The following is a 26,305-nucleotide window of genomic DNA, read 5'->3' as shown; positions in this document are numbered from 1 at the left end:
GTGGGCGGAAGCCGCGGCGGGAGGAGCCGCGTCCCTGCCCGGCGCTTTCCTGCCCTGTCCCGGCGCTGCCCTGCCCCGCGCTTCCCTGTCCCGGCGCTGCCCTGTCCCGGCGCGTCCCGGCGCCGCGGTGAGAGCGAGGCAGCTCCGGCGCCCTCCGCCCCTTCCCCCGTCCAGGCGTGGGGGCTGGCGCGGTGCTCCGCGGGCCGGCTCGGCCGTGGCGGTGCCGCCGGGTTCGGGGCGGGTCGGGGGCCGCTTGTGCGGGACTCGCAGGCGGGAGGCGGTGAAGCGGTGTCAGACGGGCTCTCGGGAGGCCGCCGCTGCTCTAGGTAGCTCTTCTGAGTGTTTCTGTTAAATTGTTATCGTGTGATCGGTTTCCGGCGGTGCTGTGGTTGGGCTGCGCCCTTGTGGTGTGTAGTGAGCCGTGGGATGCGGGAGCGGCGGCTGTTCCTGTTTGCAGCCTGGCGGAGGCCGGACAGGGCTGGCAGCCGTAGCGCACTCCGGGCCCGGCTGGCGTGTGTTCCTGGACAGGCCGCGGCTGGGATGCGGTATCTCTGACAGATTTCACGTAGTCTTTGTCTGGAACATTACAGGGAAAAACGCAGCAGTGTCTAAAGGCATTTATCTGAGTCTGGTGTGGTCTCTGCTTTCTTGAAGCTTTTTTTTCTGAGGAAGGAGCTTTATTTCTAGCTCCTTAGGCTAAATTCTATGTTCCTTTGAGACAGCAGGATTCAAGTTTGAAAAGCCGATTTTTGTGCTTAGTCCTGGCACAGTGTGAAGGTTTTGGTGACTGTGACTAATGGGACTGAAGTTGAACTGTATGTGAGAGCCAGCCTTGGATCTTGGATTTATCATGCTGTGCTGTATGGGAAAGGTGTATTCTGCCTAAGCTGGACAACTTGTGTTAGCACTGACATGGGAGAGTTAGCAATTTGTTGCAGTTTGATTGTGACTTAGAGCAGAAAATAAAATTCTAAATAAGGAAGGAAAGAGGCATCTGAATCTGAAATGCAGCATATTATCAGAATTTTGTATGTTCATCTTATGCATCTGTTGAAGAGTAACAGGAATGGTGACCTGGTACAATTTGGGAAACAAAAGGTGGGCCCAGCATTTAATGAAGAGAAGGAAAGTTATTAGCAGCTATGGAGTGGTACATTGCCATAGGGTGTCATATCAACAGCACGCCCTGAGCTCTGTTGACAGTACTGTTTCCACTTTGGCATGGTGGCCCTTCTTTTCACAAAGTTCTTGAGTTAATAATCTTCAAAATTACTGTAGTGCCCAAGACTTTGTCTTTTCTGTGAGTTTATCAGAGAAAGCAGCTCAGGCATCTTCAAGAGAACAAGCCAGCCTGAAATTCAACTCCATATATTGTCTCAGCATCAAGCAGTGTAGCATGTTGTGAATACTAATCATGCTTTTAATGAACTGTAGAATTTTAAGGCACAGATAATATTGAAACTTCTGTGTTTAAATGAAAACACTAGAATGTGATGTCTAATGCGTTTCTCTGTTCAATCTAGATAAAATCTCAATGTAGTGTGAGAAACTGTTCTGAATCAAGTGAATATTGCTGATTCCTTAGTTTTCTGGAGCTTGGTGGGGTTTTTTGTTTGTTTTGTTTGTTATTTTTTGTGCATATGTGATTGAGTTCTACAAGCTTGAGCATTAGATGGTCTTTTTTGCTTGGCTCCAATTTACACTTTATGTTAATGCCTGGTATTTCCCTCTACTACAAAGAAGCTTTTTGTACTCCATTAATTTAAGCTGAAGGATCATCCAGGTATTAATAAATTACAGTTTTCTGATTGAAATAAGTGAGTAAGCTTTTTTTTAAATATTTTTTCCTAAAGTGGTCTGGTCTTCTACCCAAGTCATACCTGTCTAGATTACAAGTCATTAAGTTATCTGTAAAATTGAATTTTAAAATCCTGTAGTTACTGTAAGTACATGACTTCTTCTTTTTTTATGTGTGTCTGTTAAATGTGCTTGAGTTTATTTTTACCTCCTAAAATCTTTCAGCTGAGAGAAAATGACTGCAATCAAGCATGCTTTGCAGAGGGACATTTTCACTCCCAATGATGAACGTTTATTGAGCATTGTGAATGTGTGCAAAGCAGGCAAAAAGAAGAGGAACTGCTTTTTGTGTGCCACAGGTACATAGGAATACCACACTGTATTTGTTGTCTTCACCTTTGTTTTTTCTTGGTTGCATTTGTTTTATCTTAATGTACAGTCCTTATTCTTGACTTGTGTAAAGCAGGTGCTTTCCATTCCTAATGGAGAAAACTAGTTTTAGCTTGTACTTTCATTATTGCTTCTACTAAAAAAAGAAGCAAAGCCCACTACTTTGATTCACAGATGTCATTGTAATTTGAAAGGAAGGAATCAAAAGTTATTCTTTTGGCACTGGTGGGCTTTTGAAGCAGGCTTTATGTAGTGCTTAAAACAGGGTTTAGTAATCATCTAAGCTGATAAGCCTAAATAAAATGCTTTAAAGAATGTTTGTTAGAGTCCAAGGAAGGGCACAGCAACTCAATTGAGTTCCAATGTTCCTTTAAGTGCCTATTATTACATTATATCTCTTAAAAAAATAAGGTGCTTTGGGTTGATCTGTCAATAAATTAGCTTGCTAGAATATTTCTTTGACTGAAAAATGTCTGAAAATGTTTTTATTCTGACTGTACTCTCCATTTATGTTTGTGCTTTGTCAGTTACATGATCATGGTCCCAAATCTGCTGTATCACAGGAATAGCTGAAACTTGGGGTCATAACCTCATGAGCTGTATAGAGATATCAGCTTAAACTGAGCTGTGGTTATTGTGGATGAAAATGTTTCAAAATGTTTCTTTTCATCAGCTAAATACTATGACATATATCTCCCCCACAGATAATTTATTTGAGAAGTGGAAGTACAGCAGAAACAAATGTGAAAGCAGTATGTGTGTTTTAAAATGATGTGTGTTTTGAAGTGACTCTCTTGCTTCACTTAATAGTGACAACAGAACGACCAGTGCAAGTAAATGTGGTCAAAGTGAAGAAATCGGACAAGGGAGATTTTTACAAAAGGCAGACTGCATGGGCACTTCGGGACCTTGCTGTTGTTGATGCCAAAGATGCTGCTAAAGTATGTGTCACTTTTTTGTGTAGTCCTCTGCTCACAACATCCTCTTCATTCCAAGTCAGACTTAACTTCCTTGTTACTGGCTGCTTTAAAAATTCGATTGATAACAGGCTAATTAAGGTGATACATTCCTGTGCTGCCTGTGCCTGCATTTTCTTTCAGCCTTTGCAAGAATATGACCCTGGTTAATTGAGTAACAGTAGTCTAGATATGCTTGAATAGCAGTAGTCTCAATATGTGCCCTGTTAGTTGTAGTGATCTCTCAGTGACTGTAGAGAGCATCTGCTAAGGACCAGTAGTACTTTTTAAGTCTTATGTAAATTTTTTCACCCAAGCTTAATTTCCAGTAAGAGAATTTATGACTGTTCTACTAATTACAGTAATAAATTGTTAAAATATCCAAAATGTTCTGCTACATGTAATGTTTTTTTGCTAGGACATTTACAATGTTCTTAATAAGCAGTATATAAGCTTGAGGGTGAGCTGGAAGCATACAGTCCTGGTATGGTGGACTTTTCCACAGAACAGGAGCCAACCTATTTTTGCCCTCCTAAATTAATTTGTTGTCATAAACTTCATGAAAAATCTTACACATCTGTGTGTTGTGTTATTTTTGTCTTACTTGCCTTGACAAAATACTACTGTCATAGCGTGGATTCTGGTTCTTCACTATCACTATTTTCGCACCTTTATTAAGGTCCATGAGGGCCCTAAAGTTGCTGTATGAGCTTCAGGTTGACATGTGTGTAATTTAATTTTTATCCTGTCATCTCCATTATTAAATGTGTGGACAGTCTCTGCTACTTAGAGAATTATTTGACTGTGGAGCATGTAACATATTTCATCTTTTGCAGGAGAGTCCTGAATTTGATTTGCATTTTGACAAAGTGTACAAATGGGTTGCAAGCAGCACAGTGGAAAAGAACACCTTCATTTCATGTATCTGGAAACTCAATCAGAGATACCTTAGAAAGAAAATTGACTTTATTAATGTTAGTTCACAGCTGCTGGAAGGTAAATTTCTACAATTGTATTTGAAGTCTAAAGTTTAGTAATTACTGATTTAAAACAGATACACTAAAAAAAATACTCTTAATCCTGATGTGTTTTCTTGTTTTCTTATTCTTATTTCTTTTCAACTTTATATTTTCTAAGTCTTCAGATAAGTGAGATGACTATATAGCAGATTTTTTCTTAGAAAACTGAGAACCGAGACAAAATACTTCATTAATGAAGTTCTAAATATTGATAAGCTTTCTGTATTTCTAAGACATTCTGTTTCTTGAACAAAAATCCACCTCCAAGAACTGGTAGGTCTAAATGTGTAACAAATCTGCTTTTGTTCTCATTTGCATTTCCCCTGAATTAGAAAAATGCTTTAAAAAGTGAGAATTTGTAGCATTCTAAAAGGTAAGGGGGTTTTATATGAGAGTTCTAGTTCATTGACTGTGAAGCATGTGCTAAATTCTGCTAGACTCTATTACAATTTATGTGACTGATTGGTGGCTAGGATGGCTTTGTATCTTGTTTGATTATCCTGTAGTCAATACTTGATGGTCACATTATCTTTAAATAGTTAACATTTTATAGTAAAACTTAGCAAGTAGGAGTATATCATATAGAGTCTGTCAGAAGTGGTGAAACTACTGGTACTAAATACTAGACTGGTGTGTGCAGAAAAACTTGAATTGGAAATGTGAAACAGGAAGGATAGCATTTCTGTGTTTTGGTGTTGACCAGAATTTGTTTTAAACATCTAACAGTTCAAGTTTGTGCAATAATAAAACATTCAAACTTACTGCCACTTAAATGTATACACACTGTTCGTGCTTTGTCTAGCTAACATTCTCTGCTTCCTTTCCTCTGCTTTTCCATACCTTTTAATTCTTCAGAACTTCCTAAAGTTGCAGAAGGTGCGTAACACCTTTTTCCTTTATTTTGCCTTGTAAGCAATTTCATTAAATAATATGCTTTTTGTTTGGTTGGTTGGTTTTTTAGTGCTTTGGTTAGCTTATTAAGTTGCTAGAGATAAGAGAGATGTTTCAAATGTCTCAAATACTTTCTGGTTGGACTGTGTTAATATTCATTTGCCAGCCTTTGAGTGGCTTGTTAAATTCGTTAAACACTGTTGTGAGAATTGTAGTTAAGGAAACCATTATTTATTTGATTTTCACTTATCTCAGTACTGATATTCCTGCTGTGAAACTCATCTCGAGTGTCAAGATAACTTTTATTTAATCAGTAGTATATGTATTAATCAACTTTGGTATGCTTCCTTTATGCTCTGTCAACCAAAAGAGAGAATCTAATTTGTACTGATTTTCCACTAACAAATTGAGTGTCATACTGTAATATATTCTAATGCTGATTACCAGTGTAAGAGGTAAATAAACTGAGACTAGGTTTTTCCTTGGAATAAAGGAAGGGGGATATTTGTATTTTGCTTATGTTACATAATTTGGAAAACATCACTGTTGGAAATCAGTCCTGGAAATTGTAATGAAGCATGTGGAAGACTGAGACTTGAAAAAATGTGTTCATAGGCAGCAGGTGCTTTTTGGGAGAGTTGTTTAATGGATTGATTTACTTACAGGTAGTTTAAACATACTTTAGTACTCTTAAAATGCTTGTGACTTTCTGGACTTGATAGCGTGTTTTATTTTCCTTCTCTGCCTAAGAATCTGTTCCAAGTGGAGAGAATCAAAGTGTAGCAGGCGGTGATGAAGAAGCTGTGGATGAATACCAGGAGTTAAATGCAAGAGAGGAACAGGATATTGAAATAATGATGGAAGGGTGTGAATACGCTATTGCTAATGCTGAAGCCTTTGCAGAGAAGTTGTCAAGAGAGCTGCAGGTGCTGGATGGGGTAAGCATTCCTTCTGATGTACAGTGTTGATGCTGGATGGGGTAAGCATTCCTTCTGATGTACAGTGTTGATGCTGCATGGGGTAAGCATTCCTTCTGATGTACAGTGTTGATGCTGCATGGGGTAAGCATTCCTTCTGATGTACAGTGTTGATGCTGCATGGAGTAAGCATTCCTTCTGATGTGCAGTGTTGATGCTGCATGGGGTAAGCATTCCTTCTGATGTATCTATTGCCAGCATGTTGAACTGTTCTCTTTGATACTGACCAAAGAGCATTCTCTGAAAAGGTAGTTAACATGACCTGTCACGTACTGAAATGTAGATGGTTTTTAGACCCAGCATCCTAGAGGTCACTTGGAAATCTTAGGAGATGCAGGGGGTACAGACGTGAGGGAATCATCAACAACCTCCTCAAACTGTCAAGTTGTGTGTTTCTTGTATATTTTGAAAATGGCTGCTGTCATAGCGATAGCTGATATTGCAACAGAAAATCTGACCCTATCACCTGTGCTTGTGTTTTCTGGAACTAAAAATATTCTGGTATAGCAGAGATTACTGTTTGGCTTTTTGTTTTCCTGCAGACCAATACTTCAGCTCCAAGAACTTGAGCAAAGTTTTGGCTTTATATCTTATGTTATTGAATGTGTCATAGACAAATTTGTGTGTTCGGTAACACTATGGCTTATATTATTTTCTTTTGTTGATTTCATCAAGAGTTTTGGAAACTATTTGGCAGTAATAGAGGGAGAAGGAGATATCAGAATGCTTTTGAGATATGAAAATGTCTTCTAAAATGTGACTTTATTTCCTTTACAGGCAAATATTCAGTCTATTATGGCCTCAGAGAAACAGGTGAATATCTTGATGAAGTTGTTGGATGAAGCTCTAAAGGAAGTTGACCAAATTGAGCTAAAGCTGAGCAGTTATGAAGAAATGCTTCAGAGTGTAAAGGAGCAAATGGATCAAATTTCAGAAAGCAACCACCTAATTCATCTCAGCAACACAAATAATGTTAAACTACTGTCAGAGATAGAGTTCCTAGTGGTAAGCATTTTTGTTATGTTTATTATGGTTGCTCATGTCAGGTATAAAATTCTTTTAGGTTGTTACCCTCTTTAATTGTTGCACTATTTTCAGTAAGTTATAATGACAAAATTGTATTTATCTTGGTTCACTAGCATAGCAAACTAATTTGCTTTCAGCTTATGGACAATACTCTCCATTATTTTGTAGAATCACATGGATCTGGCTAAGGGCCATATAAAGGCCCTTCAGGAGGGAGATCTGACATCTTCTCGAGGCATTGAGGCCTGCACTAATGCAGCAGATGCCCTTCTGCAGTGTATGAATGTAGCTCTTCGTCCAGGTAACGTCAGACTACTGTCTAACAAAATTAATTATACTAGTGCCTTGCCAACTAGTCTCAGATTTTGTTCTGCTGATTGAAGGAATTGTGACCTCTGGTCCTCTTGGTTCCCTTTTTCAATATATTACTCTGTATTTTGTACACTCTAAAGTCCTTTTTGTTTGTAGGACATGACATGCTTCATGCAGTGAAGCAGCAGCAGCAGCGGTTTAGTGACCTGCGGGAGCAGTTTGCACGGAGACTTGCCAGTCATTTGAACAGCGTATTTGTTCAGCAGGTATTATTTCTTACTATTGAATATGCAATTTTTGGTCACAAACTTTTCTGGAGAAGGAAAACAATCTATCTAAAATTGCACATATTCTGTGCTGTAATCAGGAAATGCTAGAAGGTCTTCAGGCACAGCTGAGCATACCAAACAATAACTGCCTGCAGGAATCACTTACATTAACAAAAAACCCCAAACGTTTCTTTTTAAAAACCCCCCAAAATCTCAAATTGACAAACCAAAACCACTACAGCTTGCTATCAGAATTAAATGCATTATGTGATATATAAGGATTTATTTTAATTGTAGAGCTTGATAATTGAGGAGAAAAAGCAGTGACCTTTTAAAGGATGTTAGTTGCTGAAAATATAGAAGGTCTTGCCATCTGAACCTCAAAGACCATGGAAAAAGCCCCAAACCAAAACCAAACATACAAAATAAAATGTCTGAACCTTGGTTTTGTTTCTTAACTTGAATTATTCATAAAACATTGTCCTGACACTTGTTTCCTAAAGTCTGGGTGGTTTTTTTAGCCTCAGCTTTTTAATGTATGTGTTTTTTATCTTCAATCAGTTTACTCAGACCCTCCTTCAGCTCTATAACAGGTCCTCCTATCATTCAGTTCCAGTGAGTACATTGAGTTTGATACAAAATTTTCTAACCAGTTTTTTTCCTGAGCTTGAAATTATCTAACTAGCAGCTGCATTTTTTACTCTGCAAAAGGAAATTTGTCCTGTCTGATTACAGGGCATCAGACTTACGTCCCTTTTCACTTCTGTTATTTTTGTCAGCCCTTAAGCTTTGTTCATCTGTTTATGAGCTAACATTCCTCTGATCTCATTCCCAAAAGTTGCTGAGAGACAGATTGACATGCATGGAGCAAAAATATTTTCAGGAAATAGTAATAAATGTACAACAGTACAGGTATTGCAAATGTGTGAAATTGCAGTATTTGTAAATAAGAAATAGTAATTCTGGTTTTATACATATTAGCTCAATAAAAGTTTTACAGTTCTAAATTTTATGTATTACAGTGTGTGCAGAGAGTGGAATAGAGTAACACTGGATAATTGTATAGAGAATTGCATTTAGAGCCTGGCTTTTTATGGCAAGGATAACTGCTTCCTACATTTTCTTCACTTTGCAGAAGAATTCCAGGCATAATAATTTTCTTCATTTTGCAGAAGAATTCTACAGTATAATAATTTTTTTTTGCCTTTAGCTTCTGTGCTTAAGAAGGTATTTTTCCTCTGTCACTTTCCATAATTTGAAAATCTGGGTACAGACTATGTGTCCCAGCCCTCAAATGAGCAAGTAGAAACTATGTTGTGTAAATGCATCCACAGAGTTTGAATATTGGACTTGTGTATGGAAGTGGCTGTTAAATAGAATGTCTTTCTGATGTTCTCTTCTGAGGATTTTATTTTTTAAAAAATGGTAAGAGATTATTATTACCATGTAATATTATGTGTATTAGATGAAGTTATTATTCTTAAGACACTTTTCAGTGCTGTTGAGAATGCTATTACCAATTGGCAGTTTACTTTTTTAAAATTCTGATACTATTAGTGGCCTCACATTGTTTTTCATACAAACTTGCCCTCTGAAAAGCTTTGGCTTGCTGTTAGCTGTGAGGAGTTCTGGAGGTATATCAGATTCTTGTGTAATCTTACTAAAATGAGCTTGTTTTGTTAGTTTGAGGAATATAGCAATTTCTTAGTCTGATGTTGTTGAAAACCTCAACTCCAATACTTTGTTGCCTTTAACATCTGAAGAGTTGCATTAGTTGTTTAGAATGTTTCTTAAAAAAGTATTTTAAAGCATTTTAGAAAAAACTAAGATAAAGGTAAAGAATCCTAAATTAAAAACACAAATGAAAACATTATAATGTCTAGGAAGCTGTTAATATAAGCTAGACATTCTGATTTGGAAGTCATTAGTTGTAAAACATAGTTACATTGGCATTTGAGCCTAAATATATTTCCTTGAAAGTGTGAAATTGCTCTGTATTTTTTGAAAAGCAAAATAATCAATGCTTGATTTAAACTATGGTTGTAAGATACTAAAGTGCTTCACCTCCTTTACATTAAAAAGAAGAGGATAAATATTAAAAATTTTAAACAGAAATGCAACTTCAGAGAGCCATTTGCTGCAGTGTTAAAAACTGTTTACTAACAGTTAATGTAGTTGTCTTTTTTGTGTAATACTAATAATTAATTAACCTATTACTTTAAAGATTTTTTTAACAACCAGCTTCAGCACTCAATTTAAAGGCAACTCCAGGCTTTCTGCCTTTGAAATATGAAGCAGGTTGAAGCTTTGAAATGATGAAATAGTTGAATGACAAATTTGCGGTGTCATTTGGTAACGGTATAAATTTATGTGTAATAACAGAAAGCCCCTAAATGAGATGGGAAAGGTACCTCTAGAAGCTCTGTAATGTTTTAGAGCAGTCTTGAACAGAACATGCTTTACTGTAACTAGAATGATTAGTCCTGTGGAAATGTTGGCCTGGAGAGAGAAATTTACCTTGTCAGGGAATTTGTCATCTACCTTTATGAAGAATGCAACTACTAACCAGAGAAGTTGTGTGTAACAAAGGGACATGAATAAAATGGTTACATGAAAGAAGAAATAAAAATTTGGATAGCTCAGTATTTCCTAGCAGTAAAATGAATGAGTATTTGCACTGATGTAGTTGATGAAAGCTGTGACAGCCACCAGGTAAATTACGTTAAACTGTAATGAGCATTAAAAACGCATGGTGTAGGAATGTGACAAATGAGGGGTTAGAGGGAGTTTCTCTAATTTTTTTTTTTTCACAGAAGCATATCAAAGATTTGTTGAGAAGTTTTCCCATATGTATCCCCAAAAGTATGCCCACAATATTGAGTATGACCTCAGCAATCACAAGAGCAGCTGTGTTGCTAATGTTGGCTGGATTCCAATTCCAAATTATATGTTCCAATAATTACACTAGCTTTTTGTTGAAGTCAGACTACAGGATTGTTTTTATAAGAAAAATTTATAGTGTTATCCTTCCCCATTTTCTGTGAGCATAAATTAATGAAGTTGGCCAGGACTTGTTTTTTGGGTCTATTTGTATGTCAGTTTATGTAGTTAAAAGAGCAGGGCTCAGAGTAAGTTCACGCTCATGTTGGATACAAAAATGTACTGAGACAGGTCGAAAAGAGCTTGAGGATGCCCCATCACTGGAAGTGTTCAAGTCCAGTTGTTCAAGGATAGGGCTTTGGGCAGCCTGGTCTGGTGAAGGTGTCCCTGCCCATGGCAAGGGAGCTGGAGCTAGATGGTCTTTAAGATCCCTTCCAACTCAAACCATTCTATGATTGTTATGTAGTAGTTCATCTTTATCCAGAAGCTGCCAGTGTTCATGTTGCATTACTTGGTAAAAGTTGGTATTTTACAAATTAAATCTTAGATTTTTTTTTTAAACAAGTCTGTGAATATATTGTGGAAGAGCTTTTTCTAACAAAAGGCTTGAACTGATTAGTATCCAGTACAACAGAAAAAGGGTAAGACAAAGTTGCTTTAGTTTTGATCCAAACTGGCTTCTGTTCCAACTGAGAAACAGGCAAAGGCAGTTTTTAAATGGTGTAGCTTATTCTTATTGCTGACTTGTCCTGTCCAAGATGGAACTGTCAGGAATGCTTCCTCTCGCAGGGATGGACATTGACTGACCTCTATAAAGCACCTGCATGTGATGCAGGAATTGGAGACCAATTGGTACAATCTTTGCATGCTTCCATGGCACAGACTATAAGTTCTGTTGCTGTATTTACAGCAAGCCCAGTAAAAAAAGACTTTACAGAAGATATTAAAGCCATTTGGAAATGATTTAAATAAATTATCCTCCATTCTTTTAACCCAGGGATAGTGGCTGTGTGTTCTGCTGTGTGGCTGTGCAGAGGTGTTACCTTGCTTTCTCTTCCTGAATTACTCAGGAAGCTTGTTCAAGCAAGTGAAAGCTTAAAAAGCTAAATCATGTGTTGTTCTAGCAATATGATGGGATCTTTGTGTAAAGGAGGAGCATGAAATTAGTGGCTTGTGTTAAATGGATTGGTTTATGCTACTGGCTGTAAACATTCACTGATGGTGTGTTGTGTGTGTCTGTTTGTGTGGACGGAGAGGGAATGTGTGTGCACTGATCAAGGAAGGCTTGGCCAAAGTGGACTAAAGTATGTTGAAAAACATCTTTAAACAGAAGCAGCTATTTTCTTTTTTTTTTAGAGGAATAATGTGATAATCTCTTAAAATTTTCAGGATCAATTGAACACTTGTCATTAAATTTTCATTCAGGTGTACATTGCATTCTTTTACAAAAAGTGCCAAAGTGACTCACCCAGAAGGCAGAAAGCCTTAAAATGAACAAGCTTGTTAAGATGCACTGCCTGCCTTGGCTGTAATAACTCGGTGTCTGTATTAGGTTAGGTGTCTTTTTCAGCCTGCATCTCTAGACCTTGCTTCTGTGCAAGGTATTTTGAGGCCTTTCTGTTTGTCTGAATAAAATGCTTCATATTACATTTTTCAGGAAACTTCTAATGCATCTGTGTAGTGCTTCCAGATTTACTTTAATACTTTTTCTTATCAAGGGTCACGATCAGAGCTCCACTCTTGCCCAGCACTCTGCTGAATTGACATTACCCAATCATCATCCATTTCACAGAGATTTACTTCGATATGCTAAACTGATGGAGTGGCTCAAGAACACAGATTATGGAAAATATGAAGGCTTAACAAAGGTATGTGAAGTGATCAAATGATTCTAGAGAATGTACATAATAGACTGGGCTTGAGAGTCAAAAGAATTGCCTCTGTGGATGTACATGTCATTTTACTATTGCTATATATTAAGTATAACTCACTGCTCCTCTTTTTTAATTCTTTTTTAGAATAGGAAACTTCATTTTTTAGTATTTGTGGTCTCCTGCTCTGTTCGTTTTTTCCCTCAGTCTATGCTGAGGTATCACAAGATATTTATCTTAATATTTATGTAAAACAAGTTTGCCATTCAACAGCCTATTAAGAAAAAATTATTAAGCTAATTTCAAATTGGTGTGCTTATTGCCTGTGTAACATCTGTATTTCAACAGACCTTCATTTCACTTGGAAGTGTCAAAAACTTTAGAGGTCTCTTGTACAGTAGATTAAATAGAAATGATTTTCCCTTGTATGCATGTAACTTTTAACTACCTTGTTTAAAACTAGCATGGAGTAAAAAAATTACTACAAAAGTATAGAAAATGTTCAGGTAGAAGTCAAGGAAAAGTTAGTGCTTACAAAACAAGTATTTTAAATTAAAATTCTGTCATTCTTAAATGGAAGATTTAAATTAGACTTTGACAATAGCTTTCGAATAGTTATTCATTTGCCTTCAGTGTAAAGCAGGTAGTGAATGGTTGGCATCTTTGTGATCTTCTAATTGAAAAATAAGAGAATTACATATTTATGTGTGCTTTTGGGGGAACAGTAAGAGTCTGATAGAAGAGGGAGAATGGTGCTGAATTCTCTCTCTTCTACCCTTGAAATGAATTCTGTGAGACTCTACCACCAGTAATCCTATCTGTATGTACTGCATTGCATATTTTTACTTGTGAAGGAAAAGTAGAAGTTTCTGATTAATGCTCAGTGAACTCACTATGAAAATGAATATAAGCTGTTCAAATATCACAAATATATTTTTGTGCATGCTGCATTAATACATATAGTTATGTAGTCCAAACCAGTTTGTTATTTAGTAGGACTTGAAAATGCATAGGTTCTAAGAGTTATTTACCCATAATAGAAGAAAATCAGTATGAATACCGGTTAACTGAATTTACATTTTTCTTTTAAGAATTATATGGATTATTTGTCACGACTTTATGAAAGGGAAATAAAAGATTTCTTTGAAGTTGCCAAGATCAAGATGACAGGCACAACCAGAGAAGGAAAAAAGTTTGGTAAGCTTCCAGAAGGCACATATCTTGCTTTGAATTCTTACTGTTTGCATATAAAAGACTCATTATGACACCTAGGGCTAATTTTTTAATGGTGTAAAATTCTTTACTTTTGGCAAGATGGAAGAAGTTGGATGAAAAATATGACTGGTAAAACTTCTGACTTCCACAAGGCCAAAGTAGCACAACTGAAATCTTGTGAAGTTGGTCAAAATAAAAGTATAAAATACAATATTTCTCTGTTTTCAAATCTACACTCACTTTTTATTACTTGAATTATTTTACTTTGTTACCTGAACAAATTTGAAAAATCAACTCTTGTAATGAAAGGGAGTTTGGGCAGCATTGTTTTGTGTTCATTCTGCTGTTATTGCTACTTTTAATAAATCTTGGGTGGATTTTTAAGAAGCTAGTTTTATAATGCTAATCCTACCTAGTAAAACTTACATATTTAAATGTTTTTTTTCAGGGGGGTTTACCTATGTAGCCTGAGACTAGAAATCATAATTTGTTAATGTGTAGGTATTTATATTTAAGAGATTATTTCTACTTGGATTAGTCTAGTGTGAATATGGAAGTAAAGCTTAAAAAAAACCCAACTGGATACTTCAAAATCAGCAGTGCTATAGGTGTATTTATGTATTGTCAGTTCTGTATTTTGAGATGCAGTGTTTCAAAGCTTGTTGGAAAATATTTTTATTTGCCACGGTTTACCAGTTTGCAAATTCTGAATTCCAAAATTATGTGCAGCTGTAAGTAGTAAGTTCTGTCAGCCTCTTTTGGGTCTTGAATTTATGCTTTGAAGTTTGATGGTAGAAACCAGAAAAATGTAATGAAAGGAAGAAAGTAGGAAGGTAGTAAGGCTTGTTTGAGAGATGGAAAACTGCAAAGATAGGTCTTGGCAAGCTGTTGGACATAGAAAGCAGAGCTGCAATAAGATGTCATTGTCAGAACATTTGAATTCTTAAATCTTGAAAAGCAATCTTACTGCAAGACAAAAAAATACCATTAATCTAATACAAATTGATTTCTGAAACATTCTAAACACTTTGTCTTGACACTTGTTTTGTGATTTGTACTTGTGAGAGACAGCTTTTGTAGCAGTTCCCTAACTTGTGTTAATGTTATGGAGCAATCAGGCATTTTGGAGAAAGAGATCCTTCCAGTCACCAGAGTAAAAGCTGCACCTTGAGAAGACTTCTGTCATGTATTTGTGCAAATTTATTTATGTTGCAACGCCTCATAAGGGTGTGTAATTTCAAAGGCTTCTGTGTTCATTGTAGTGATTGTGCTATTACTAATTGCACATTCATTCAAAATATATCACTTCTTAATAGTAAACTTGTTTAAGGAGTAGTGTAGGTTCATAATGCTCCAGTTGTACTCAAATACTAAAGATGACCTGTTTCCAAGTTGTGTTGGTGTGTGTTCTTGCCTTTTTTTTGTGCTTTGGGAATAGCACTGCTATTTGAGTGCCTCAAATGCAGAGGGGATGCTGGGAGAACTCTGGCATTCTGTGCTAGCGCGAGGTTCTTTGTCTGCATTTTTATGGCCAAAAAACCAGCCTGGGTCATGAGCATTCACTCTCGTCTTAAGTAGTCTTTTCTCTTTTTTTTCTTTTTTTTCTTTTCTTTTCTGATGAAGCCAAGACTTTGATACTTAAATACCATAAAGTCAGTGTTGGAAAGAGTGCTACTATTGTCATATGTTTATATGATGTAGCTTGTTAAAAGCCACTAAGGCTCCCCTGATTGTCCAGGGCCTGATCTTGTAGTTCTTTACATTCTGTAATAAGTCCCATGTGTTTAGAAATTGAGGACCATGAAGAAGTGGGACCAATGCATGATAGTTGCATATGGTAAATATATCATGCCTAAACCTTTTTTATTCAAAATCGGCCAAACCCCCAAGATCTAAAAAACAGGCTGGAATTAAATTTGAATTTGGTATTACAATTATCAGTAGTGTTGCCTACTTGAGAACATCTGGTATTTAAGATATGTTTGTGGCATTAGAAATATATACTCATTCTATTACAGTAGGTTCTGCTTGCCTGCTCCATTTTGGGAGGCTTGTAGCATCCATCCTCATCAAGATCTCTTTAAAACCTCATATTGCTTTTAGTGTATGTATGCAAATGCCTTTTACTCTAGGGATTCTATATTTTCTACAAACGCCCATTTACTTTAAATTTCATATTGAAGTCCACTAGAGGAAACTTCAATTCTGAAAAGAGCCAGGAAAAATATAAAAACCTCTTTGTAAATTTTTTAACTATATGTTTATTATTTTTATCCTCTCCAAATTTGCAGTCATCTGTTTTTGTGCAGCATGAATGCAAAATATGTAATCTCTATGTAAATATCCTGATTTGCAACAACTAAGAAAGGTTAGCCAGTCTTACTGTTGATATTAATTATTTTGCAGTAATTGTGTGTTTTAAATTCGAAAGGTGGACAATATCTCCGACTCAGTAAGAAAATTCCATAAGTACATTTTAATTTCTTAATGTCTATTGTTGATATGATTTCTCATGGAAACTGAGTCTGACAGATAATTTAATGGACTTCTCAATTTGGGAGAGCTTAAATACATGTTACCAAAAGTGTTCTTTGACCATACTATATAAGAAAAATCAAGCTATAGCTATAAGAAAAATACCTATAGCTATAAGAAAAATACCTAGAAACTTATTCTATTTTCCACGTAGTTTAGATACTGAATTTCTAGAATAGTACCTCTCCAACTAAATGTGTTTGCAATGTAGTTACTTGCTGCTTATAGTTCTCTGCATGTTTCTTTCCAGTTAGAGCTTAACTTGCATCTTGTGCATGGTTTGTGCAAACTGCATTTTAACTTGTCTTTGTCTTTGATGCTTGCAACCTAATCCATCCCAGCTACACTGCCTCGAAAAGAAAGTGCTGTCAAACAGGAAACTGAGAGTGAGTATAACTAGTTGCATTAGTTGGTGTTGTCAATGCATGTGTGTCAATGTTACAATGTAGTGCTGCATCAGGAAGAATCTACCTCACACTGAAGCACTCTGTTCAGAATGAAATAAACGTGAGCAGAACCATTGGGCTGGCAAGCCAAAAAGGAAGCACAGCTCTAAGTCCAAACATAGAATTTGAGAAGATTTCCACATAAAGGCAATATCTTCTGGTTTTCCCATGCTACTAGTTAATAGTAAAAATGTATTTGTGCCTGAGACCTTGTCATAGTTTTCCATTCCTTCAGTACATTGAAGTGACAATTTAGATAAGATCTATAGAGTTTATCTTGTGTCCCTAGACTTGATACCAACAGAGCAGTTAAGTGAAGCTTGCAGGATTGCTTTTAAGTTTCTATGTGGCTTAGATGTGAAAAGTTTACTGGGAAATCCAAATAATTATAATGTTTTGGTCTTTTTTGGTATTAGCTTTCTCTGTCCTAGTCCAACATTTCTTAAAAAATTAGGGGAAAAGGAAAGGAAATAAAAAAAGAAAAAACGTACTCCTAGGAGAAGGCAATATCATGAAGAAATGACTGAATCTTAATTATGATCAAAGGGAGGTGAGAGTATTAGCAGCAGAGTTACTGTAGGGTTGTAGATTCAGCAAAATAGCTGGATGAAACTGTAGTTAAAAGGATGTTAACAGCAGAAAGATCAAGTGCAAGATTAAAAAGTGCCTGTGTATATATAAAACATTTTAATTTTTTTCCTTCCTGTGGTTCAGTTCTGCTTGTGGCAGCCTTTGCCCAAAATACATCCACAAATGTGATAGCTGGTCTTAGCTTTCAAGTCTTCAATCCCTGTGTTACTGTATTTTAGAGTTTCGTTCCTTTTATACCTTTTTGCCATGCTTTACAATGAGAATTTAAATAGTTATATTGTATTTTGAAAATTGCTGCAGAATCTCAGTTACCTTATAATGAGGAAAGAGTACATTTACAGCAAAAGCATTTATAGCTTAGACAAAAGTTGTTTGTTTTTAATATAGGACTACTAGCAACTCTTGATCTCATATGTTCTGTAACAAAACCTAATCTTCAGTATTTTATTCTGCCTTCACTTTCCTCCTTCATAGTGTCTTTATTTCACAGGTCTTCATGGAAGTTCTGGAAAATTAACTGGGTCTACTTCTAGTCTAAATAAACTCTCTGTTCAGAGTTCAGGAAACCGCAGATCTCAGTCATCCTCACTGTTAGACATGGGAAACATGTCTGCCTCTGACCTGGATGTGGCTGACAGAACAAAATTTGATAAGGTAAAGCCAAAATACCCCATAGGATTTTTGCTTAGTTTTGTATTAGAGGTATCTTACATATCCTTCTATAGCTCAAAAATCTCTACTTTTTAAATCCTAAAACATGTCAATATCAAAGGTTTTATGTACCATACATTTAATAAAGGCAGTTCCTAAGAAATATGTAGATCACAGTATTAATCTCAGAATATAAGATTCTATTTAAATCCTTTATGGGCTGTGTGGAGTCTTTAAAGAATATCAAGCATAAAAAATTATCTTTTAAGTTTAAGCCAAATATGTGTATTTAAGGAAATAGGAATGGAACTGATGGATTCTTCACTGGTTTTATTTTTTTCAATTCATTCAGTGTTCTATGGCATTTTGCTAGTATGTAAGCAAAAGTGAAAGATAAGGAAGATAAGAATTTTAGCCAGGACTTGAGTGTGACCCTAAAATTTTACTTATACTGGTTTCACATTAGTTATCATCAGTTTTAACTTTCACCAATAGCATTAAGTTATTATTGGAGTGGCCTCATCCTGTTTTAAAACCTGCTGTCCTCAGCATCTGTTGACTTCTTTTCCTGAACCATTAAAATTTGTGACAGTGCTTACCATTTCTGGCAGAATTAACTCCTCACTGCTGTCGAAGGAAAACAAGCAGTTATCAGTCAGAGATAAAAATAATTTTGTTGTTCTCTATTGAATTACTTGATGGAGATTAATGTTTTTCTTCTGACCTCTTCAAATCATTGCTTAGTCTTTTCCTGGGAGGAAATAGATGCCTGAAACAATATTAACTGTTATTACAAACTTGTAGCAGCAACTTGTCTAGAATTAAAAGGCTAACTTTTTAAAACAGTTTTATGCAATTATTGTGCTATTATTTTCAATTTCTCACTTGTACCTCACACCCACTGGGGATATATGAATGTGATTTAATATAGAGAGTTATAATCTATTGAGCTGACCCACTGAGTTGTTGGGTTTTTTTCCCTATGGGGGTTTTCATCAGTGTGGATTTCCTGTGTGGCTAGATTGGTTTACTTTATGTAAATTATTGCATGCTTTAATTTTTAAATACTTGCAGAGAAAATTCTAAGAGAAATATGTTAAACATCTGCCTTATAATTTCCTTATTTTTTATTAATAAAATTAAATCATTGTAATTCCTTATTGCCAAAATAGTGGTTTTTACTTTAGTTTAAATCTAAAAATTGTGTTACATACTTCAGTACAAAACCTACTTATTTCCTTCTCTAGCAGCTATGTAGAAACTTTTTCTGCTTTTTCTACAGAACAGTTAACTTCAACATACACAGTTGACCTGTTTTACTTCCCTGAAGCTTTTAATTTTGTCTTCCTCTGCTCAGCAACCCAGGCAGAAAAGATGGTGGCAGAACCCAAGACTTGCTATTAAAATGAAAGTGTTTCCATTATAGCACAAAAGTGCTTCCTCAGGCTGCAACTAGAAAGCTTCTAGTTGTGGAAAAACATCAATTGTTTTTTTCTTCACAGTATTACATGGATAAGAAAGGACTATGTTGAAGAGGCAGCTATTATTTTTAGACATCTACTTACAAGCTGTTTCTATTTCTGTTAAGTAAAAGTTTCTAAAGCTCACTGAAGATAAAAAGTATATGTAACAAACAATTAAAATTAGTATTCTTAACTCTCCATAGTATTTGGTGTGTTGATAAAATATTTCAACTTTCTTTAGATTTTTGAGCAAGTGTTAAGTGAACTAGAGCCTCTGTGTCTGGCAGAACAGGACTTCATTAGTAAATTTTTCAAACTGCAACAACATCAGAGCACCTCTGGAACAACAATGGTAAGACTTAGATTCTCTCTCACTGTAGTAAAAAAGGCCTCAAAAAATTGACCAGGCCTCAAAGGAGACATGTTTAAAAGAGAACTTTGGAACTGATTATGTGATCCAGGTGATAAATAATTTGTTTTTCTTCATGAACTGGAAGGATCTTTTTTTTTGGCGAACCTAAACAAAATTTATGACAGAAGGACTGACATGCTTCCTTTGTCATGGCTTTGTTTCCTCATAAGATGACAACAAAGACTCCATCATGCTATATAGGAAGACAGTGTGGAGTAATTGTAGATAATATTAAATTTGGTGGAATGTGACTGGAAAATGACCAGAAACTTTCAAACTGTTCTGTTTTTGCCTCTGGAGGCAAGGGGGCTGCTGGGGGTGTGGAACTGCTACTTACATTGGTTTTGTCAGATGTAGTATCTGTTTTGATAAAGAATTGGAGACAAACCTTATCTTTACATACATTCCTTGTTCTCACAGAATGAAGTGGAGGAAATGGATGGAATAGCTCTATCTCGTTCGCACACTTCCGGTGTTCCACAAACAGTATCATCTGAGTATGTGCTGCTATTTTTTATTACTGATTCCTAAACCTATCTTTGAGTTTATTTGGCATATAGAACTTTTTTTCTCTAAAATCAGAAATTATTCCCTTTCAGTGAAAGTGAACAGTGAACTTCAAATTTTTACCTAGACACTGAGTGTGTCGGTAAAAAGAATAATTTTTGTATATAGAATGGGTGCTCATGTATATAGTTGTTTAATTCTCTTAATAGCTTGCAAATTGAAATTTGGCACTATAATATAGAAAATATGCTTAGCAAAGTTCTGAGAGTGTGTGGCAGCTTCCACATAGAAAATACTTTTTGGAATATTTTATACCTGTGACTGTTGATTTTTACTGTGTGGTACTGACTTTCTGAAAGTCATGAGACTTGTTGAATGCAAATGAGACTACTATATCAAATAAATATATCAAAAAGCATGTAAAATAGCCTAGTAAACTGTCAGAGTAATATTTTCCTCTTATGCATTTTTAATAGGAAGGACATGATCCGACAAATGATGACAAAAATATTTCGTTGTATTGAACCTGAGCTGAATAACCTTATAGCACTGGGAGACAAGATTGATAGCTTTAATTCCCTTTATATGTTAGTTAAGATGAGCCATCATGTATGGACAGCACAAAATGTGGACCCTGCGTCCTTTCTCAGCACAACACTTGGAAATGTTTTGGTGACTGTCAAAAGGAACTTTGATAAGTGCATTGTAAGTTCTTTAGTTATTCTGATTAAGCTAACTGTAATATAGGAAGCCCACTCCTACCCAGTTTGATTTTACATTTCTATATACCTAAATTCTTTAAATTTGAAGTGAAAATTTGTAATTTATTGCTTTTCTACTGGCCAAGCCTTCAAATAAATGGTGGTTATGTTTCTTTTTTCCTCTCCATTCCAGTTTTCCTCAATAAGTAGTTTTTTGTACCAAGTAAGACCACTTGCTCAGGGTTCTGAGCTAGCTGACATTCTTAATTCTTTGTTTAAACTTGTACGCCTTATGAGATTACTGAAATTCATTAAGTAAAATACAGCTCTCTGCCTTTTTTACTTGCCAAAACCAAACCTTGTGGATGTACAAGGGTATGAGGTGTTTTGGCAGTAGCAGAAGAAGCCCCTACTGTCTGAAACTTTCTTCTGCTAATGCAGGTATGACCATTATATTAAATATGACATGTGAAAACAGAGTCATTGGTATAACTTTGTTTTATTGTCATAAATATAATTTCACTCTAGGCAAACATCATAAAACTGACCATTCTTGATCAGTTTAATACTTAAAATATTTGGAAACTGATTTTTTTATTACACTCAGAAATAAAATTTCTTCAAAAGAAGACTAAAGAGACTTCATGCAGCAAAAGGAATTGTTAGCTTGGCTGAATCAGAAAAGTGAAATTCCTTGTTAGATCATAAAGTGAAAATTGTTAACTGCTTCTGGTGCATAAATTTGGGGTTTTTTTTTAATTGGGTGTTTGTTTTCATAATACTAAGTAAATAAATGGGAATAAAATACCTTCTTTACTTTTTCTTTCCAATTATTTTACTTTAAAAAAATTAATGGTAAAAAGGGTGAAAGACTAAATAGATGTAATTGAAGGAATTTATTTCTGTCTTTTATATGTGTCAGTTTTTTCAGTACATCTGCATTTTTCTCTTAATAGTTATTACATGATCTAGTGTCTAACACTTGTTCTTGTTTTAAATTAAAGAGTAATCAGATGAAGCAGATGGATGAAGTAAAAATCTCAAAGAAGAGTAAAGTTGGGATCCTTCCATTTGTTGCTGAATTTGAAGAGTTTGCAGCCCTTGCTGAATCAATTTTCAAAAATGCAGAACGACGGGGAGATCTAGATAAAGCCTACATAAAACTTATTAGAGCTGTCTTTGACAGTGGTAGGTCTTCTGAGGCTGTCATAGTTTACTAAAATAGCTGTTTCCACCTGTTTATATATAATTTTTCTCCAATTAACAGGTGATTTTTTTTTTAAACTATGGTGAAATTTTGGTTGTCTCTGTTATTTTAAGTGAGCAAGTGTAATCCTTTTGATTGTAATATACTTTTAGATACTTTCCTTTGTACATAGCTGTAAAGTAACTTGGAGTTGTGACAGAGGAAAGTGGTTAAGACTCTGAAGAGGGAGGGGAGATAGCAGCAACCTGGCATGCTCAGCCTGAAGTGGTTTCTTGTCTTTTTGTTTCCCCCTGTAAAAAATCATATAGGAAGAAAAGAAATTGTCAGTAGCAGATTTTTCCTAATTAGCAGTTCAGTGTTTTGACTGGAATGAATCTGTGCTCATTAGTGATACTCTGGTGTCCTGGATCACTTTCATGATGGGCATCCTGATAGGCTCAGCAAAATGATTAATGGATGAATAGGCATGGAAAATTAACTGCTCTTGGTTGAAGCCATCCTCTTTCAGCCTGCTTTTAGGTGCAGTAAAGGAGGGATGAGTAGAATTTTTTTTTTGCCTGCTTGTTGTTTTTTGGGGTTTGGGCTTTTTTTTGGCAGGGGAAGGGGGAAGTAAAAGAGCTATGTGTGCAGGGTTATCTATTTTTATTATTACATTCAGGAACTGATGGTAATTTTGACCATAAAGCTAATAAGCAAAAACTGAGATTAAGAAGTACATTTAAGAAACCCCTACTACCTTTTTGAAATTTTTTGTCCTAGTGAAGATGGGAATTAATTTTGCTGTGACTTCTCTTAAATAGTTCTGTCATGTGCAATTTATTAGGGATACTGAAAGCATGCTTGTAAACCTTCTCAGAATGCGACTTGTTTCTCACACCTGTTATGAGATCATAGATACTCATTATTTTGTATCTTTTTATAAGTGACTTTTTTGCCACAAAGGTTTCATCATTTTAGAGCCTGAATGTATCTGTTGCTTCTTTTGAAGGCTCTTAGGTAGCATTTTAGTGGTAATTCTGACTCATACAAATGGTAATCAGTTACCTGAAATTCAAAATTCCTTTTTTGATAGCATTATGGTTATTGGTTATGTTTTTCTGAATTTGTTTGTCCTTTTGGTATTCAAAGTATTTTGCTTCTCATTTCTTTCAGTTGAGAAAGTAGCTAATGAAAGCCAGAAGACACCCAGGGATGTCGTCATGATGGAGAACTTCCATCATATTTTTGCAACACTTTCTCGCTTGAAAATTTCTTGTCTGGAGGCTGAGAAAAAAGAAGCCAAACAGAAATACACTGATCATCTTCAGTCTTATGTAATTTACTCACTTGGACAGCCTCTTGAGAAATTAAATGTGAGTATATTTGAGTATTCATTTAAATGGCACATGATAGTTTTTGAATGTATTATTTCCACTATTTAATCTCTTTATCACTGCATCTCTTATTATTTTGGACTGGAGCATGTCTGGCAAGAGTACTCATGAGGGTAACAGTCTTGGATGAAAATAACCAAATTTTTCACGGCAATTAATAGTACTGACTGAACATCAATGTCATAAGCAAATGATTCTGAGGAAGAAGAAAGTGAGGGGAAAATTTTATGCTAGTACTTGGACTGCATTGTTGGGCTGTGTTTTAATGTTTATGGCTGAGCAGTACTTCATGCCAATTAAAAAAATTGGGAAAACACAACAGTCATGAAAAAGAATCAAGATTGAACCACACAGCTCAGATTTGTGATAGTGACTAATGCTATTACTTGTTGTTAGCATTTTTTTGAAGGTGTTGAAGCTCGTGTGGCACAGGGTATACGGGAAGAGGAAGTCAGCTATCAGCTGGCTTTTAATAAACAAGAGCTTCGTAAAGTTATAAAGGAATATCCCGGTAAAGAAGTGAAGAAGGGATTGGATAATCTCTACAAGAAGGTAGATAAACATCTCTGTGAAGAAGAAAACTTACTTCAGGTAAACTAAATTGTGTCTTGAAAATCCTATAATTGCACAGAGGCTTTTTATTACTGCTTTTGCATTTGTATTCTGTGGCAATGTTCAGCATAACTCTAAAAACATAAATTTTGAGTACAGCTCTTGGGTTTTTTTATAATCCTAATCTGTTTCTATTTGTTTAATACTGATTTGGACCAGAGTAGTGGAAGAAATTTCAGAGAGAAACTTCCTTTATGATTCCCTAGCTGACCATTAATGGGTGATGTCTGTTGTGCAAAATACATTGGAAGTAGAGAATAGATTTAAATGAATGGGTAACCTGGTGTGAATCTTAATTGGTGCACTATAGCTGAATACTTTCAGTTATATATTTTCTGAAAGTTTAATGTCTAATGTTTTTCTTACACTCTGTATACTTTCTTGCTGGAGTAAATAATAAGTAGACTTGAGTTAAGCTTGTTTAAACAGATTTTTAAAGTCTGAAACGTGGCACAATTATAGCACTCTTCTGGTTCAATGTGTTTTCCTGAAAGACAATAGCAATATCTCCATTAGGAAAACGTCCCCATCTTCTTTACTATTTTCTGCTTTGCACATTTATTACAAGTCATGTCAACATTACAGATCTTAATGGGTAAAAACTATCAATCTTCTTTTTAATGCAGTAACTCAAGCTATTGAACTTCATTAGTAATCTTTAACTGTAAAATGACATCTGAAGTGAGGATTGATTAATGAGCCAGTGTTTTCTAGTTAACCTATGCAGTGTGTTGTGCCAGCTGACATTTCCTAAAGTTTGCTTTCTTTGGCAGGTTGTGTGGCATTCCATGCAAGATGAATTCATACGACAGTACAAGCACTTTGAAGGGCTGATAGCTCGCTGCTACCCTGGATCAGGAATTACTATGGAATTTACTATACAGGACATTTTAGACTACTGCTCCAGTATTGCACAGTCTCATTAAGTTCTAGAAAGGGAAACAGAAGCTAGCAAAGTGTGTGCCTGTGTATAAGGGAATCAAACACTATAAATGTTACTGGGTTTTTAAAAGGTGGATTTCCATGTGTGTGTAGTTAACTGCCATGTATGTTGAGTAACACTCCTGCTTCAAATGCCTTTCAGGGCAAAATAAAACCTTCGGGAATTTGTTGTGCTTCTATTGGGCTGAAGTACTGTTTGAAAGCATTAATTCAGTGAAACACTTTGGAGACAGTTTTTCCCTTTCCCTAATATTAAAATATTTTTATTTATAATTCTTCTCTTGCCAAAAGCAGTAAGCACTACCTTCATAGTATGCCAAAAGAATACTACTGTTTTCACTAATATTTTTCATCTTAGAAATTATGTAAGTATTGAAGACTATGAGATACTTTCCCTTCCTTGTTCTAGGAAGTATGGATGTAGAACTTTATGCAGTGGGAAGATTGAATTCATGTTCTGAAATGTAATGTGACTATGGCTCTAATTCTTAATTAAACTATGTTCATCATATTCTTTATTTCTGTGGAGAGTTATTTCAAAAAGGTGAAAATACCTGAAAATACCATTGTTTTGCTGCTGGCTATTGAAGAGTTGTTGCCTTTCTGCACCCATGTTGTTCTTCTTTTTAGTAAATATGATGTAGTATCAGTGTATTCTAAACCTCATGTAAATCCTTCTTCTTCTTGGATTTGCAGCTGCCAGGGATTCAGGCCCTAGGCTTTCTGTACAGCTTGGTGAAATGGCCAGGTACTTGGATAGAGGTGGGGTGTACACAAGGTAGAAACATGTATAATAAACATGCAGAGGCAGAATGTTTTTTGAGATGCAGATGCAAGAATAAAAAAAAAATCCAAACAGTATGAATATGAGGTTTTCCTTCTGAGTTTTGTAACAAACCTGCTGGGTGTTGGAAGGAACCTTAAAGATCCTATAGTTCCAACCGCCTTCCATGGGCAGGGACACCTCCCTGTACACCAGGTTGCTCAAAAGCCCATCCAGCCTGGCCCTGAACACTTCCAGGAGTGGGGATTCCACCGCTTCTCTGGGCAACCTGTTCAGCGTCTGACCGCCCTTACAGTGAAGAGCTTCCTCCCCCTCTCCAATCTAAACCTACTTCCCTTTCACTCGGAACCCTTGGCCCCTTCTCCTGTCACTACATGCCCATGGGACCCATCCCTCTCCGTCCTTCTCGCAGGCTCTCGGGGCCCGGCTGAGGGCGCGGCCGAAGCCGCTTGTCCCGGATCTCGCGGGGCACACGCGG

The 26,305-nt window shown here is 36.1% G+C and overlaps 1 protein-coding gene across 8 annotated transcripts; it reads left to right on the top strand.

The window, feature by feature from the left end:
• EXOC1 (exocyst complex component 1) lies at positions 1-25,554 on the top strand. 8 transcript variants are annotated; one of them, XM_071432341.1, is made up of 21 exons: positions 1-326; positions 2,023-2,156; positions 2,998-3,128; positions 3,980-4,139; positions 5,018-5,038; positions 5,804-5,991; positions 6,808-7,035; positions 7,225-7,357; positions 7,525-7,634; positions 8,199-8,252; positions 12,236-12,385; positions 13,480-13,585; positions 16,480-16,524; positions 17,666-17,829; positions 19,531-19,641; positions 20,122-20,198; positions 20,685-20,913; positions 21,914-22,097; positions 23,269-23,468; positions 23,886-24,080; positions 24,875-25,554. In XM_071432341.1, exons 2-21 carry the CDS (start codon positions 2,033-2,035, stop codon positions 25,025-25,027), a joined length of 2,763 nt encoding a protein of 920 aa, XP_071288442.1. In that variant the 5' UTR covers positions 1-326; positions 2,023-2,032; the 3' UTR covers positions 25,028-25,554. The 8 variants fall into 8 exon arrangements, with proteins under 8 accessions (XP_071288442.1, XP_071288443.1, XP_071288444.1 ...); XM_071432342.1 differs by lacking the exon at positions 5,018-5,038; XM_071432343.1 differs by lacking the exon at positions 16,480-16,524.
• The last annotated feature ends 751 nt before the right edge of the window (positions 25,555-26,305 follow it).

This window comes from Agelaius tricolor, unplaced genomic scaffold (genome assembly GCF_023055355.1).
Source record: "Agelaius tricolor isolate 1412-34295 unplaced genomic scaffold, bAgeTri1.0.p SCAF_8, whole genome shotgun sequence".
NCBI lineage: Eukaryota > Metazoa > Chordata > Aves > Passeriformes > Icteridae > Agelaius > Agelaius tricolor.
Note: the sequence above shows the minus strand (reverse complement) of the source record. Positions and strands in the feature narration are given on the sequence as shown.

Excerpts from the sequence above, each read along its gene's own strand:
- EXOC1 (XM_071432341.1), top strand. The coding sequence starts at position 2,033 with ATGACTGCAATCAAGCATGCTTTGCAGAGGGACATTTTCACTCCCAAT. Across the intron at positions 12,386-13,479 it reads AATATGAAGGCTTAACAAAG|AATTATATGGATTATTTGTC; the intron begins GTATGTGAAGTG and ends TTTTCTTTTAAG. Across the intron at positions 19,642-20,121 it reads GCACCTCTGGAACAACAATG|AATGAAGTGGAGGAAATGGA; the intron begins GTAAGACTTAGA and ends TTGTTCTCACAG.